A 15711-nucleotide genomic window follows, 5' to 3' on the forward strand; every position below is an offset into this window, starting at 1 on the left:
ATTTTGAAAATGTTTGTATTAACGGATATATTTTTTTCAACAACCATGTCTAGCTTTTAGCAATTGTAAAACGTGGATCTCGTGAAATCTTTTGGACATGCATGCCACCTCACCTCGTTAATTCAAACTCCATTATTCAACTATATATACAACGCAAGATGGTGTCTATATATACTCAAGCACGCAACCGGCTAGATGCACAACTTCAGTTCCACACAAGGAACATCATCTCCCAGCTTCTCTGAAAATACACTCAGACCAAAATGGTACAGACTTTCACCATATTCTCTAGAGTTAATTTGTTATCTATATTTGGGAATGTCAGGTTTACAACGTTTATTCATTGTTAACATTCTATCAACTCTTTCAATAGTATTTTATTTTGGATCCATATGCAGGCAGCGAGTGCCATATGGGGTACACCATGGGGAGGTGAGGGTGGAACCGGTGTAAATACGTGGGAGTTCATAATACCTGATGGTGCAAGACTTACCAAGATAGACTTAAGCAGTGGAGATGCTTTAGATTTCATCCGCTTCACTTACAAGGATCAGTATGGCACTCATATTTCTGAAAAATTCGGTGGCGATGGTGGCTCGTCTCATTCGGTAAGCTTTGAATTCATCTGTACGTAGGTTGTTACTTTATAATATAGCAGTCCAGTCATGATATTTATATTTGGGTTCCAAATCACATTCGCTGACAATGAGTTCCTCATCGGGATTAGTGGACGTGTCGGATCATTTGATGGCTCCACTGTGATTACGTCAATGAGTTTCGAGACCAACATCAGCACTTATGGGCAATACGGCACAAACCCAGGGACTGATTTTTCGTTAGGGGTCACACGCGGTAAGATTTTGGGATTCTATGGAAAGTACGGGAGTTACGTAGACTCTTTGGGTGTCATTCTTCACCCGTAGCATGATATATGGCAGAATGGATGCATGTTGTGTTTCATGGAAACAAATGTTAAATGGTCGGTCGTATGTCATTTTGTCTTCTAAACGTGGTATTTGTATGTATTGTATATGCTTTTAAATCGTATCTAGTATCTTCGATGAGGGACTAGTAAAATAAGGTGGCATACCAAGTTCATGTGCATCTGCATATGTTTTTCATGTACTCTTGAAGCTTCTAAATGGATATTTCATGCTTTCTTCTTTGCTAATACTTCCACCGTAAATTTATTTGCTTTTAATATCTTGTGTTTGTTTTTTTTTTTTTAGTTTACACAATAATCTTTTCTTAGGGACAGATCCTTCGTTTTCTTTAAGTGTATTTGATGAGGACTCCATTTATCCTTTCAAATACATGTAACCATATAAAGAAAAATCATCATACCGGTCAGCTATGTGGTTCAATGGAACATCTAGGATGGATTTTAAGTTAATTACTACAAAACTGATCCACTTACGACACCAAATCTGTTGGAATGAAATATGTGGCATATGAACTTGGTGAGGGAATAAAATATAGGAGCAGGAGATAATAAAATATTAAACTTTATTCTCCTTAAATTATATTAAAATTAAATTATTTGTTTGGTCGCTATGGTTTTTCAAAAGTAACATCTTTATTCCACAAGATTCATTTTGGCACCGTTGATCCTTCATATTGGTTGTTTGCTTACACTTGGTAGCTCAACTTAAATGCCATAAAGGTGGAAGTCGCAGGACCCCTTATGAGGGCATTTTCGTGTTTTCATCTCTCACTCCACCTTAAGAACACCAATATTTGTTTGCTGGTAAGACTAAACGGTGTTGTAGAGGGCTTACCGGCGTTGTCTGACATGGCGCACTTTCACCGCCGGTGAACACCTCGCCGTGAAGAGCATTTCACTGCCAATGGACCATTACCGGTGGGGAAAATTTGAATTTTGTGGTGATTTGAGGAAGTGAACGTTGCCAACGGTCAGCAACGGCAACTTTTGACATATTTAATTTTTTTTCTTGTTTAATATATATATATATATATATATATATATATATATATATATATATATATATATTCAAAAAAATTACCACACAATACGCTCTCAATATAATAATTCTTTCTTTGAAAATGTCTTATTCCAACAACCCAAACTCTTCCAACCAAAATGCTTCAAATCAAAATGTTAGCAACGCCTACACACTTTTCGGCTAAGATCCGTCATCACCACCACCTTACCGGCCACAAACGGATGGTGTTCCTAGCTATTATTCATAATTCCAAACGTCCCAACATTTTCATTTCCAATCTCAACCTCATACCCAACCAACTCAACCCCAATTTTCATGTCAACCACGATTCACACCTTCAACCGAACACGAAGAACAACCTCAACAACAAAAGAAAGGGAATGGTTATTCGAGAAGATGGACACAAAAATAAGAAGTTGAGTTAACAAGGGCATGAGTGGACATATATGAAGATGGTGACATAGGAAAGCGTCAAAATCGTGATCAGTTTTGGTTACATATCACAGAGCACTTTTGTAGGGGAATGGGCCGAAGTCTAAACTATCGGACCTCCGACCAATGTAACTCCAAATGGAATCTTATGAACAAAGTCGTCACACATTGGAATGGAATTTACATAAAATTTGAGAAGCAATGGGCTAGCAGAGAAAGTGAAGTGAGTTTGTTGAAAAAAACGCACACTACATTCCAAGATGATATGCAAAAGTCTTTGAAGTTTATCCATGTGTGGGAAGTTGTCAGAAGAAGCATTGGGTGGAGGGAACTTGCAACACATGAAGAAATTGTAAATCCGCCAAAAAAAAGTCGGACATCTTAATATTCGAGCTCGCAACAAGTCTCATCGGATGGTCACATAGGCATTAATCTTAACGATGATGACGACAACATTGAAGAAATATTCCCGCCTCCTCGCTCAATTGGAAGGGGGACAAAACGAAAGCTCGAGCAAAAGGAAAAGGGAAATCAACTTCTTCAAATTGTTCAGTCAGAACCGAGTGGTCAACCAGATCGAAAGATATGATGACACAAATGGCCAATTGAATTCAAATGTGGAGTCTTATATGGCTGAAACCGTCCGACTCACGGAATATACGTTGTTACTGCAAGGCGTGTGTCATCTCGACCCCAAAGATCAAGAAGCGACAAAATTATGAAAGCATCTCAGGAAAATATAATCTAAAATGCAACAAAAATTTGATGTTTTGTTTTTTTTTTCTAGGTTGTTAAATTTTAATGTTTTTTTTATTTTTAAATTTTTAAGTTTTCAATGTAATTTTAATTTTCATGTTTTTTTTATTTTTTTAATTTTTAGGATTTTTAAATTGTAATTTTTAAGTTTATATTATTTTAAATTTTAGTATGGTTTAAAAAAAATAATCTTTTTCTAAAATGAAATTTAAAAAAAAATAATAAAAAAAAATAATAAAAAAAAAAAACTCATAGGTACGACACCACACTTCGTAGGTAAAAAATATGAAAATTGTAAAAGTCTACGTGGCACCTATGTGGCATCCTTTTACCATTGGTAAAAAGAGCATGACACCTTTTAGCCTAAGAGTATGGTGAACCGGAACGTTTGAGAGCGTGTGAGAGCTTTTAGCTTCTAGCTTCTAGCGTTTGACAAACGCTCCGTTTTGAACAGAAAACCTTGTTCAACACTACAAACTTCTAGCATTTAGTTTAAACAAAACGCTCCAAATCCGAATGCTACTTCATTTAGCGTTTAATAAAACGCTAAAAGCTACAAACTACCCGCTACCCGATGGCAACTAATTTGATCGAAACTGTTTACTGGTTTATGACTATGCATTTCATATTTCTATCTCTTCATAGTTAACTTCGACTTAATTACCATTGATTGAATAAAAAATTCTTATAAGATACAAAATGTCACTCATATTCATATTTGATCTAATGATTTATTGATAGCCAACTTTTAAATAAACAAGTGGAAAAGAATTAGAGATCAAAAGAGCCTTATTGATTTTCATTATTTGTATTCTTCTTTTACAAAATCACAATATATATATAATATGTTACCTCCACTGTTGTTTATATATAGGTATGAGGATTAGCCGGAGAAGTTCAACAACTTTATGGATCCACTAATAGATTCATCTTTACTTGAAGTTCATGAAGGTGTTTCATCTTTGAATTACCGATTCAAAGATCAATTACAAAAATCAGAAATTGTCTCGATCAGTTTGTTTCCATTGGTCAACAAGGGCTTGCTGACACATGTGCAAAATAAAACTTTTACACATCAAGTAGTTGTGTATATTTGCGTAAACTTATGTATTTATACATTTTTATAAAGATTTATGGACCTTTTTACTATCACCTGCATCAAATGTCTTGAATCATTTGTTTAAGGTTGTTACTTGATCCTTTTTCCTCAATGATTTCGAAAACAATGTGGTTTTCATATCATAAAGAAATATTAGTATTGTGTATAGAATTATGATCTTTTATATGTTCATGAAATATAAGATGAGGTGTCGAAATAGAGATTTGCTACAAATGCAGTGATAGGTAGACCTGGCAAAACATGACACGACACGAAATTAATGGGTCAGGTTAGAGATTTCGACACGTTTATTTAAGCGGGTTGACACGACACAACACGATAATTAACGGGTAGGGTTAGGGTCAAGACTTTCAACTCGAAAATGACTTGAATATGACCCGTTTAATTATATATTATTTATTAAAAATTTCTTATTTTTATCAACATATTATATGTTATAGATTTGTAATGAGCTAAACTAAATAATTAGAAGTAATATTCAAAATTTCAAAGTTACTTAATTTTAGTCACCCTTACCATCTATATATCCCTTTTTCTCTCCAACTTTAACTCTTTTCATTTTTCCTTCTAAACTTACTATAAATTTTATCATTCTATCACATAACTCCAGTCAAACATTTTCAACCCGTTTAATATTTTTACACGACAAGAACCCGACACGACACGACACATAGCTAGAAACAACTATACGTACCCTTTCGATTAATGCAAAAGAATTTATGCAAGCATCATCAATCATCATGGTTGTATTTGACTTTCTAATGCATGGAAATACTCAAATACTAGAAAACGCGACTATTTTTTTACATCAGGTGATGGGAGAAACTAAAGGGATTTAGTTGTATATAACAGTTTATTAATAAATCAATATTTTCTTCACCAAATAATCAAGCTTTCTAAGTTTCCTTTTTTGATGCATGTGTATTTATTTTTCACTTTGTCAATTTAACAGTTGACAAATGGCCACATTTCAATTCCTGCTATTTGAATTATCCTAAAGCTAGTCCACAACATATGGGAACCATTCACATTGGTTATGAGAGGTTTTCTGTTTTCATTTATTTTTCTATATTTCACCTTTTTATATTTAATTTAAATTCTTGTTATATAAAATTATCATATATTTTCTTTAGAATGGAGGAGATTGACACCCCATGCAAAAAAGCAATGTATAGACTTCCATAAAAAGGGCATGTTATCAAAATGATAGTTCCTTTGGTTTTTGCAATAGAATATATCTCCACATGGTATTTATTGTACAAACTTCTGAGTTTTTTTTTTTTTTTATTATTTAGGTTTTGAATGACCTTATTTTATGCAAGCATGTTATTAACATCTTTATTCAGGATACCCATATAAACCTAATGATGATAGTTAGGAAGATCCAACATATGTACTGAGTTTTGTATTTTATAAAAATACACATGTATCCATGTTTAGTACTTTTATTATTAATTTACAGATAAATGGTGTACTTTACGACTATTATTGATGTTTTCTAACATGCCAATGTTGTTCGACATTTATTTGTTAGAACTAATTTCTTGATAATAATTGCTTTTAGGAATCATTTGCACAAGGATATTTTAGATTAAAATAATGAATATGCACATGGCTTTAGTTCATTGGTTATTAGATATGACATGTTGGATACATTAGACCTTGAACACTACTAGAAAATAGAGGGTTTTCTTACAGAAAATGTTGACAGAAAATTTCCGTAACTAATTACCTACGGAATCTGCTACGAATCACAGAATGAGATGCCCTAATATAGTTATGGAATAGCTACAAATGCTAATTCGTTGCTATTCCATAGCTATTTAGCTACGGATCAGCGACGGAAGAAAATAGCTACATAATAGGTACAAAATACCGACGAATTTATAATTTCCATTATTATTATTATAACTCCCATTCTTATTATTTTTCATTATTCGGCTCTTAATTTTTTTTTTTTGGATCATTTATCTTACATATTTAAGACATGAACAATTAAAATTCATACTAATAATACTATTAATAATAATATTTATAAACATCATAATAATATATAATAATTGTAACAAATGTGTTTAACACACAAACAAACAATTAAATGAAAAAAGCTACGTTTAGCACATCAATAAGGAGAAATAATCTATGTTTAATTTATAAGTAATGAAAAATGATTATAACAAAGGGAAATATGTATATTTGTATGTGTATGTATGTATATATGTATCTGTATGTGTGTATTTGAATGTGTATGTGTAGGTTTATGTTTATCTATATATGTATGTGTTTACATGTATGCGTATCAGAGTCGCAAATATTAATAAGTATTACAATATTAAATCATTAAACGAGTAAGAGATCTTGAATGGGCACGCGACTTTATAAACGATATTAATAGCTATAAGTTGGTAAAAATATAGTTGATTATGTACAATAGAGGTGTGGAAAAAAACAAAGCGAAAATAACAACGTTTGGTGCCAGAAAAATCGAAAATAAAAAAATCATAGCTAATTAGCTACGGATTTTTCTTATTTTCGATTTTTCGGGCACCAAACGTCGTTTTTCTCGCTTTGTTTTTTTCACACCCCTATTGTACACGTTCATCTATATTTTTACCAACTTATAGCTATTAGTATCGTTCATAAAGTCATGTAACCCTTCGAGATCAAGTACTCTTTTAGTGGTTTAACATTAGCATATATTCTTGAATCACTTGAGTTTTTAGTGGCAAAAAATATATGCCGCGAAAAAGTATTCTTTTATTGGGACAAATAGAAAAGTGTCGCTAAAAACATAAAAGAACTGAAGCGACAAAAACAAAAGTGTCACTAAAAGGTTTTAGTTGGAACGTTTTTAGTGATACTTATTATGTGTGCGGCTGATTATCTAAGAAACTTTTAGTGACATATTTTGGAGGTTTTAGTGACATTTTTTGTGTGCCAATAATCACATATTTTTTGTAGTGAAAGATTTTGTTCCTTTATTTATTTATTATTGTTTTTGTTGAATTCAACAAATAAGAACACAAATTATTAAATTGTCTGTAGTTGGTTAAGATAACGAAATAACATTTCAAGATTCAATTTGTACCATGTTAACGCAAGAAAAAAACATTAGGGATCTTTAAAGAGAAATAGGAAAAGTTTGTAGGTTTAGGTTGACATTAACCTTTTTTTTAAATGCAAGGCGTTAATTGGTAGTTGGAGGAAATGAATGAGATTTGAACTCGTAGATATCTAATGTGTACACGACGTAGTGTGCAGAGGCCACGTAATACTTGTCGAACACGTAGTGTGCAGTCATTGGCAGAGCCACTTGAGGGTCAGAGTAAGCCCAGGGCTACCCTGGATTTTAATTTTAATTTTAGTTTTTTTTAATTTTTTTTTAAAACTAGGCCCATATCGATTGAATCAGTAGGATCCCAAAATTCGCTTGCTCCGGAAGAAGCGTGCGTGCTTGAATCACTGTCCATCTTCATTTTCAAAATCAATATTCCCCTCAATCGAAATCGTCGGTGGCCAATGGGAGTTGGAGATCTGAGCGTTTTAGCAAGAACCAAGTTATTGTATGATACAAGAAACAGGATAATAAATTATATTATGAACCAATTTAGGTTGATTTTTGTTTTATTCTAAGCTATTTGTCGAACAATGTATGTTGGTTGTGTTTATTTAGGTTGTATTGGGAGTAGAAAATATATGTCCCCTATCCCCAAGTCTTTTGTCTTAGAATCCTACTATTATTGTGTAATTTTGTTTGTCTGTTGTCTTGTTGGAATAAAACGAAGCTAAAAGAAGTACATGAAGTTTTCTCTTTCTTTGTAAAATTATATAAATTTCTATGTAAAAGTATATAAATTGTATGAAGAAAGAAAGGAAGTGGACTTTTATATTACAAGACAATATATCATTTTTATCTCACGTTTTTGTTTGTTTTGCTACTGCATGTCATTTTCCCTTTGAATATTAAATTAAATCTCACCCACTTGTAGGGAAAAGATGTAGCAGCCTACCTTTTTTTCTTTGTTTTATTCCAGTAATTGAAAGGAGAAAGTTACAATCATTTTTCCTTTTGAATATGCATATTTCTTATATCTTTCTTCTTTCTTCTCGCTCTCTTTAACCATATGAATCCATATTTCTATATATAGCATTCTACACTTTGTTTAGTTATTGTGTTTATTATAAGATTCAAAGCATATTATTTATTAATTACTTATTATTTAACACGCATAAAGAAATATTTAACAAAGAGAAAAGTTTCAGAGTCATCAGAAGCAACTAATGTTGATTTTTCTAAACATAAATGTGTGGAGATCAGTTTAGCAGATCTTCTGTCAGACCCCGGAATGAGGACTAGGATTTTAGATTATGATCCTAATGTTCGAGACGAAGTTCGAAGAGCATACCTTTTAAAAGGGCCTTGCCAACCTAAATCTTACGAGTTTCCTTACATTCTTTTTGGCAAAAAACCACGAAGATTCAATGTTGCATGGTTTGATGTTAATAAATATTTCGTCATGGCTAGAATATAGTGTAAATAAAAATGCTTCATATTGCTTATATTGTTATTTGTTCAAACCATATGTTGGAGCACAAGGAGGCGGTGAGACGTTCGTTGGTGTAGGATTCCAAAATTGGGCCCATAAAAAAAGTTGACTCATCATGTTGGAGGTGTCAACAATGTTCACAACCAAGCTTGGGCCAAGTGCAGGGATTTATTGAATAAAAAACAATGCATTGATGTTGCATTCACAAAGCATTCAACACAAAGTACAATAGACTATGATATTCGACTGGATGCATCAATTGATTGTATTCGATTTCTTTTAAGACAAAGTCTTGTATTTAGAGGTCACGATGAAAGTGAAGCATCAAATAACAGAGGGAACTTTATGGAGTTGTTGCAATTTCTAGCTGATCATAATCAAAGCATTGAAGTTGTTACTTTCAAAAATGCACCTTTGAATCTGAAGTTGACTTCACCAGATATCCAAAAGGACATTGTTCATGCAGCTGCAATTGAAACAACGAAGCTCATTATAAATGATATTAGCATATCTTTTTTCTCTCTCCTTGTCGACGAATCTCTTGATATTTTGATCAAAGAACAAATGAGTGTTGTGTTGCGGTATGTAGATATGGAAGGTCATGTAATTGAACGCTTTCTAGATATTCAGCATGTCCCAAATACTACAGCCATTACACTTAAAGAGACACTTGATAATTTGTTTTCAAGACATGGATTGAGCATCTCCAATTTGCGTGGACAAGGTTATGATGGGGCCAATAATATGAAAGGTGAACTTGATGGTCTTAAAACTCTGATTTTGAATGAAAATGCAAGTGTTTATTATGTTCATTATTTTGCTCATCAACTTCAACTTACTCTTGTAGCTGTGGCAAAAAATAATTCGAAAATAGTTTCTTTGTTTGTGTTACTAACCAATGTTGTGAATGTTGTTGGAGGTTCTTGCAAGCGTCTTGACCGTCTTCGAGAACAACAAGCTTCCAAAGTTATTGAAGCACTTGGTTTAGGTGAAACCATAAGCGGTCGAGGCCTCAATCAAGAAACATCTCTTATCAAACCGGGAGACACGCGTTGGGGATCCCATTATGGTACTTTGATAAGTATGATTACATTGTTTCCATCTGTTTTAGACGTGGTTGAGATTACTGCAGAAGATGGAGCAACCCTAGAACAAAAATGTGAAGCTGATATGTTAATTAACTCCTTGCAGACCTTTGATTTCATATTTTCTTTGCACTTCATGAAAAAATTATTGGGTATTACTAAGGATTTGTCCCAAGCATTGCATAGGAAAGATCAAGATATTGTAAATGCAATGAACTTGGTTAGAATTTGCAAGCTGCATTTGCAAATTTTGAGAGATAGTGGATGGGATTCTATGCTCACTCAGACTACATTGTTTTGTGAAAAACACGAGATTGTTGTTTGCAACATCGATGCAATGTTCTTACTTCCTGGACGGTCACGACGAAAATATCCAAAGATGACAAACTTACAATACTATCGTGTAGAGTTATTCTATGATGTCATTGATTTGCAACGCACTGAACTAGAGAGTCGTTTTAGTGATATTGGCACCAAATTGCTTCTTTTCATGGCATGTGTCAATCCAAAAAACTCTTTTGCAGCTTTCGATAAAAACAAATTGATTGAGGTAGCTCGTTTATATCCAAAGGATTTTTTTGATATAGACTTGGAGATACTTGATGATCAACTTGAAACTTATATTCTTGATATGTTGAATTCATCAGAGTTTTCGAATCTAAATGGGATTGGTGATCTTGCACAAAAGATGGTTGAAACAAAAAGGGATAAAGTGTTCTCTATGGTTTACCTGCTCATCAAATTAGCATTGACATTACCGGTTTCAACAGCAACAGTTGAGAGATCATTTTCTGCTATGAAGATTGTGAAGAACAAGATACGAAATAAAATGGGAGATCAATGGATGAATGATAATTTGGTTACTTATATCGAAAAAAAGGTTTTTGCGGATGTTGCTAATCAAGATATCAGCAATATGTTTGATAAAATGAAAAAGCGTCGACGACCTTAATGAATTTGTAATATATATATATATATATATATATATATATATATATATATATATATATATATATATATATATATATATATATATATATGTTTGCAGCTTTTGGATGTTTGATAATTTATGAGGAGCATCCTCAAAAAAATTTATGGTTACGCCCCTGTGTGCAGTGGCAACGTAATCCTTGTCGAACGAGTCTAATAATGAGTATTGTTATACCTACTGTAGATTTTTAATCCTACCCCCTGTAATTATTATTTTTTTGGTAGATAACAAAACCTAGACATAGTATTCCACGCCACAAAAACCTAGATATAGTATTTCACGCCTGTAAGCTAGAAAGCTTCAAAATTCGGATTGTACATAGGGAGATTCGAACTCTAAACCTCCGGACAACATCACACATTAACTTTAAACACTTTACCACTGAGCTGAAACCTTTTTTTGTTTAATTAAATCAAATCATTCTATATAACCTATAAGGAATAATAATAATAATAATAATAATAAATTATTATTATTATTATTATTATTGTCGTTTTATTATTGTTATGGTTTATATTGTATGAATTCGTATAAATACATATCGTATACTTATAAATATGAAATAAACATATATGTATACTTAATAATATGTACAAATACACATAGTTATGTCTTCTATAAATATAAACTAACAAAACATTAAATATATATATTCAAATGTCAAACATTTTTTTGTTTAAATCTTTTGTTCAGCTAAAATTAAAGATTTTTTTAACTATACAATAAAGGATAAAGTTTAAAGATTTTTTGGTTATACAAACAAACAAAACATCATTTTTTTTAAAACAAAGTCATATTTTTTTTTTTTAAATTCATCGTTCGAAACACGAATACAAAAACATAATAATTACCTCAATAATGCTTTTTTTATGTTAAACAATGTTTTCAAACAAAATGTCAAAAAAAATATTTTTAAATCATAAAACTAAGGTAAATAAGTAAAATAAAAAAAACAAGATTAATAAAAGAAAAAATAAATAAACTAGTATATATTAAAAAAAATAATCATTACATAATCATTAGTTATTTAAAGAAAAAAAAGTAAAATGTAATTATTAGGTAGATTTAAGTGAAAAAAGGATAGAAATAATTATTAGGGTAGGCTTAAGTGGGAAAGAGGGTATGAATAATTAAAACCCTAATAAATAAGTAAAAAAAGTCGTATGGATGAAATTTCGGTTGATTAATACTATGTTGGGGTGTGAATAACATCACCAAATATAGTTAAATCCGTAAGATCAAATAGAGGTAAATGAATAGATTGAGCCGAAATTATTGTTTGATGTTGCTTGTAATTATTGATAAAGAAAATATCATAATATGATAATTCTTACGCATGCATCATATGAGTCTTTTAATCATAATTTTTATTTTGAAAATATTTTGTATTAACGGATATATTTTTTTCAACAACCATGTCTAGCTTTTAGCAATTGTAAAACGTGTATCTCGTGAAATCTTTTGGACATGCATGCCACCTCACCTCGTTAATTCAAACTCCATTATTCAACTATATATACAACGCAAGATGGTGTCTATATATACTCAAGCACGCAACCGGCTAGATGCACAACTTCAGTTCCACACAAGGAACATCATCTCCCAGCTTCTCTGAAAATACACTCAGACCAAAATGGTACAGACTTTCACCATATTCTCTAGAGTTAATTTGTTATCTATATTTGGGAATGTCAGGTTTACAACGTTTATTCATTGTTAACATTCTATCAACTCTTTCAATAGTATTTTATTTTGGATCCATATGCAGGCAGCGAGTGCCATATGGGGTACACCATGGGGAGGTGAGGGTGGAACCGGTGTAAATACGTGGGAGTTCATAATACCTGATGGTGCAAGACTTACCAAGATAGACTTAAGCAGTGGAGATGCTTTAGATTTCATCCGCTTCACTTACAAGGATAGTATGGCACTCATATTTCTGAAAAATTCGGTGGCGATGGTGGCTCGTCTCATTCGGTAAGCTTTGAATTCATCTGTACGTAGGTTGTTACTTTATAATATAGCAGTCCAGTCATGATATTTATATTTGGGTTCCAAATCACATTCGCTGACAATGAGTTCCTCATCGGGATTAGTGGACGTGTCGGATCATTTGATGGCTCCACTGTGATTACGTCAATGAGTTTCGAGACCAACATCAGCACTTATGGGCAATACGGCACAAACCCAGGGACTGATTTTTCGTTAGGGGTCACACGCGGTAAGATTTTGGGATTCTATGGAAAGTACGGGAGTTACGTAGACTCTTTGGGTGTCATTCTTCACCCGTAGCATGATATATGGCAGAATGGATGCATGTTGTGTTTCATGGAAACAAATGTTAAATGGTCGGTCGTATGTCATTTTGTCTTCTAAACGTGGTATTTGTATGTATTGTATATGCTTTTAAATCGTATCTAGTATCTTCGATGAGGGACTAGTAAAATAAGGTGGCATACCAAGTTCATGTGCATCTGCATATGTTTTTCATGTACTCTTGAAGCTTCTAAATGGATATTTCATGCTTTCTTCTTTGCTAATACTTCCACCGTAAATTTATTTGCTTTTAATATCTTGTGTTTGTTTTTTTTTTTTAGTTTACACAATAATCTTTTCTTAGGGACAGATCCTTCGTTTTCTTTAAGTGTATTTGATGAGGACTCCATTTATCCTTTCAAATACATGTAACCATATAAAGAAAAATCATCATACCGGTCAGCTATGTGGTTCAATGGAACATCTAGGATGGATTTTAAGTTAATTACTACAAAATTCTGATCCACTTACGACACCAAATCTGTTGGAATGAAATATGTGGCATATGAACTTGGTGAGGGAATGAAATATAGGAGCAGGAGATAATAAAATATTAAACTTTATTATCCTTAAATTATATTAAAATTAAATTATTTGTTTGGCCGCTATGGTTTTTCAAAAGTAACATCTCAGTCCACCTTAAGAACACCAATATTTGTTTGCTGGTAAGACTAAACGGTGTCGTAGAGGGTTTACCGGCGTTGTCCGACATGGCGCCCTTTCACCGCCGATGAACACTGCGCCGTGAAGAGCATTTCACTGCCGATGGACCATTACCGGTGGGAAAATTTTGAGTTTTGTGGTGATTTGAGGAAGTGAACGTTACCAACGGTCGGTAACGGCAACTTTTGACATATTTAATTTGTTTTCTTGTTTAATATATATATATATATATATATATATATATATATATATATATATATATATATATATATATATATATAATTACCACACAATACACTCTCAATATAGCAATTCTTTCTTTGAAAATGTCTTATTCCAACAACCCAAACTCTTCCAACCAAAATGCTTCAAACCAAAATGTTAACAACGGCTACACACTTTTTGGCTAAGATCCGTCATCACCACCACCTTGTCAGCCACAAATGGATGGTGTTCCTAGCTATTATTCATAATTCCTAACGCCCCAACAATTTCATTTCCAATCTCAACCTCAAACCCAACCATCTCAACCCCAATTTTCATGCCAACCACGATTCACACATTCAACCGAACACGAAGAACAACCTCAACAACAAAAGAAAGGGAATGCTTATCCGAGAAGATGGACACAAAAAGAAGAAGTTGAGTTAACATGAGCATGAGTCGACATATCTAAAGATGGTGACACAGGAAATGTTCAAAATCGAGATCAATTTTGGTTACATATCACAGAGCACTTTTGTAGGGGAATGGGCCGAAGTCTAAACTATCGGACCTCCGACCAATGTAACTCCAAATGAAATCTTATGAACAAAGTCGTCACACATTGGAATGGAATTTACATAAAATTTGAGAAGCAATGGGCTAGCAGAGAAAGTGAAGTGAGTTTGTTGAAAAAACGCACACTACATTCCAAGATGATATGCAAAAGTCTTTGAAGTTTATCCATGTGTGGGAAGTTGTCAGAAGAAGCATTAGGTGGAGGGAACTTGCAACACATGAAGAAATTGCAAATCCGCCAAAAAAAGCCAAGCATCTTAATATTCGAGCTCGCAACAAGTCTCATCGGATGGTCACATAGGCGTTAATCTTAACGATGATGACGACAACATTGAAGAAATATTCCCGCCTCCTCGCTTAATTGGAAGGGGGACAAAACGAAAGCTCGAGCAAAAGGAAAAGGGAAATCAACTTCTTCAAATTGTTCAGTCGGAATCGAGCGGTCAACCAGATCGAAAGATATGATGACACAAATGGCCAATTGAATTCAAATGTGGAGTGTAATATGGCTGAAACCGTCCGACTCACGGAATATACGTTGTTACTGCAAGGCGTGTGTCATCTCGACCCCGAAGATCAAGAAGCGACGAAATTCTGAAAGCATCGATTCAGAAAAATATAATCTAAAATGCAACTCAAAATTTGATGTTTTGTTTTTTTTTTCTAGGTTTTTAAATTTTAATGTTTTTCTTTTTATTTTTAAATTTTTAAGTTTTCAATGTAATTTTAATTTTCATGTTTTTTTTTTTTTTAATTTTTAGGATTTTTAAATTGTAATTTCTAAGTTTATATTATTTTAAATTTTAGTATGGTTTTTTGTAGTATGGTTTTAAAAAAAAATAATCTTTTTCTAAAATGAAATTAAAAAAAAAAAAAAAAAAAAAAAAAAAAAAAAAAAAAACTCATAGGTACGACACCACACTTCGTAGGTAAAAAATGTGAAAATTGTAAAAGTCTACGTGGCACCTATGTGGCATCATTTTACCATTGGTAAAAAGGGCATGACACCTTTTAGCCTAAGAGTATGGTGAACCGGAGCGTTTGAGAGCGTGTGAGA

At 32.8% G+C, this 15711-nt stretch overlaps 1 protein-coding gene and 2 long non-coding RNA genes across 3 annotated transcripts; all 3 read left to right on the forward strand.

The window, feature by feature from the left end:
• The first annotated feature begins 417 nt into the window (after positions 1–417).
• LOC145063418 (uncharacterized) lies at positions 418–1171 on the forward strand. Its single transcript, XR_013687945.1, has 2 exons — positions 418–608; positions 728–1171. It is a non-coding gene; the product is annotated as an uncharacterized LOC145063418 (long non-coding RNA).
• Positions 1172–9164: 7993 nt separating this feature from the next.
• Positions 9165–10856, forward strand: LOC145063930 (uncharacterized). The gene has a single exon (XM_079011484.1). The coding sequence runs from the start codon at positions 9165–9167 to the stop codon at positions 10854–10856; it is 1692 nt and encodes a 563-aa protein (XP_078867610.1).
• Positions 10857–12453: 1597 nt separating this feature from the next.
• LOC145063226 (uncharacterized) lies at positions 12454–13435 on the forward strand. The gene is made up of 3 exons (XR_013687879.1): positions 12454–12531; positions 12664–12872; positions 12992–13435. It is a non-coding gene; the product is annotated as an uncharacterized LOC145063226 (long non-coding RNA).
• The last annotated feature ends 2276 nt before the right edge of the window (positions 13436–15711 follow it).

Source organism: Lactuca serriola, chromosome 7 (genome assembly GCF_051521515.1).
Source record: "Lactuca serriola cultivar US96UC23 chromosome 7, Lser_US96UC23_V15, whole genome shotgun sequence".
Taxonomy (NCBI): domain Eukaryota; kingdom Viridiplantae; phylum Streptophyta; class Magnoliopsida; order Asterales; family Asteraceae; genus Lactuca; species Lactuca serriola.

Excerpts from the sequence above, each read along its gene's own strand:
- LOC145063930 (XM_079011484.1), top strand. The coding sequence starts at position 9,165 with ATGGAGTTGTTGCAATTTCTAGCTGATCATAATCAAAGCATTGAAGTT.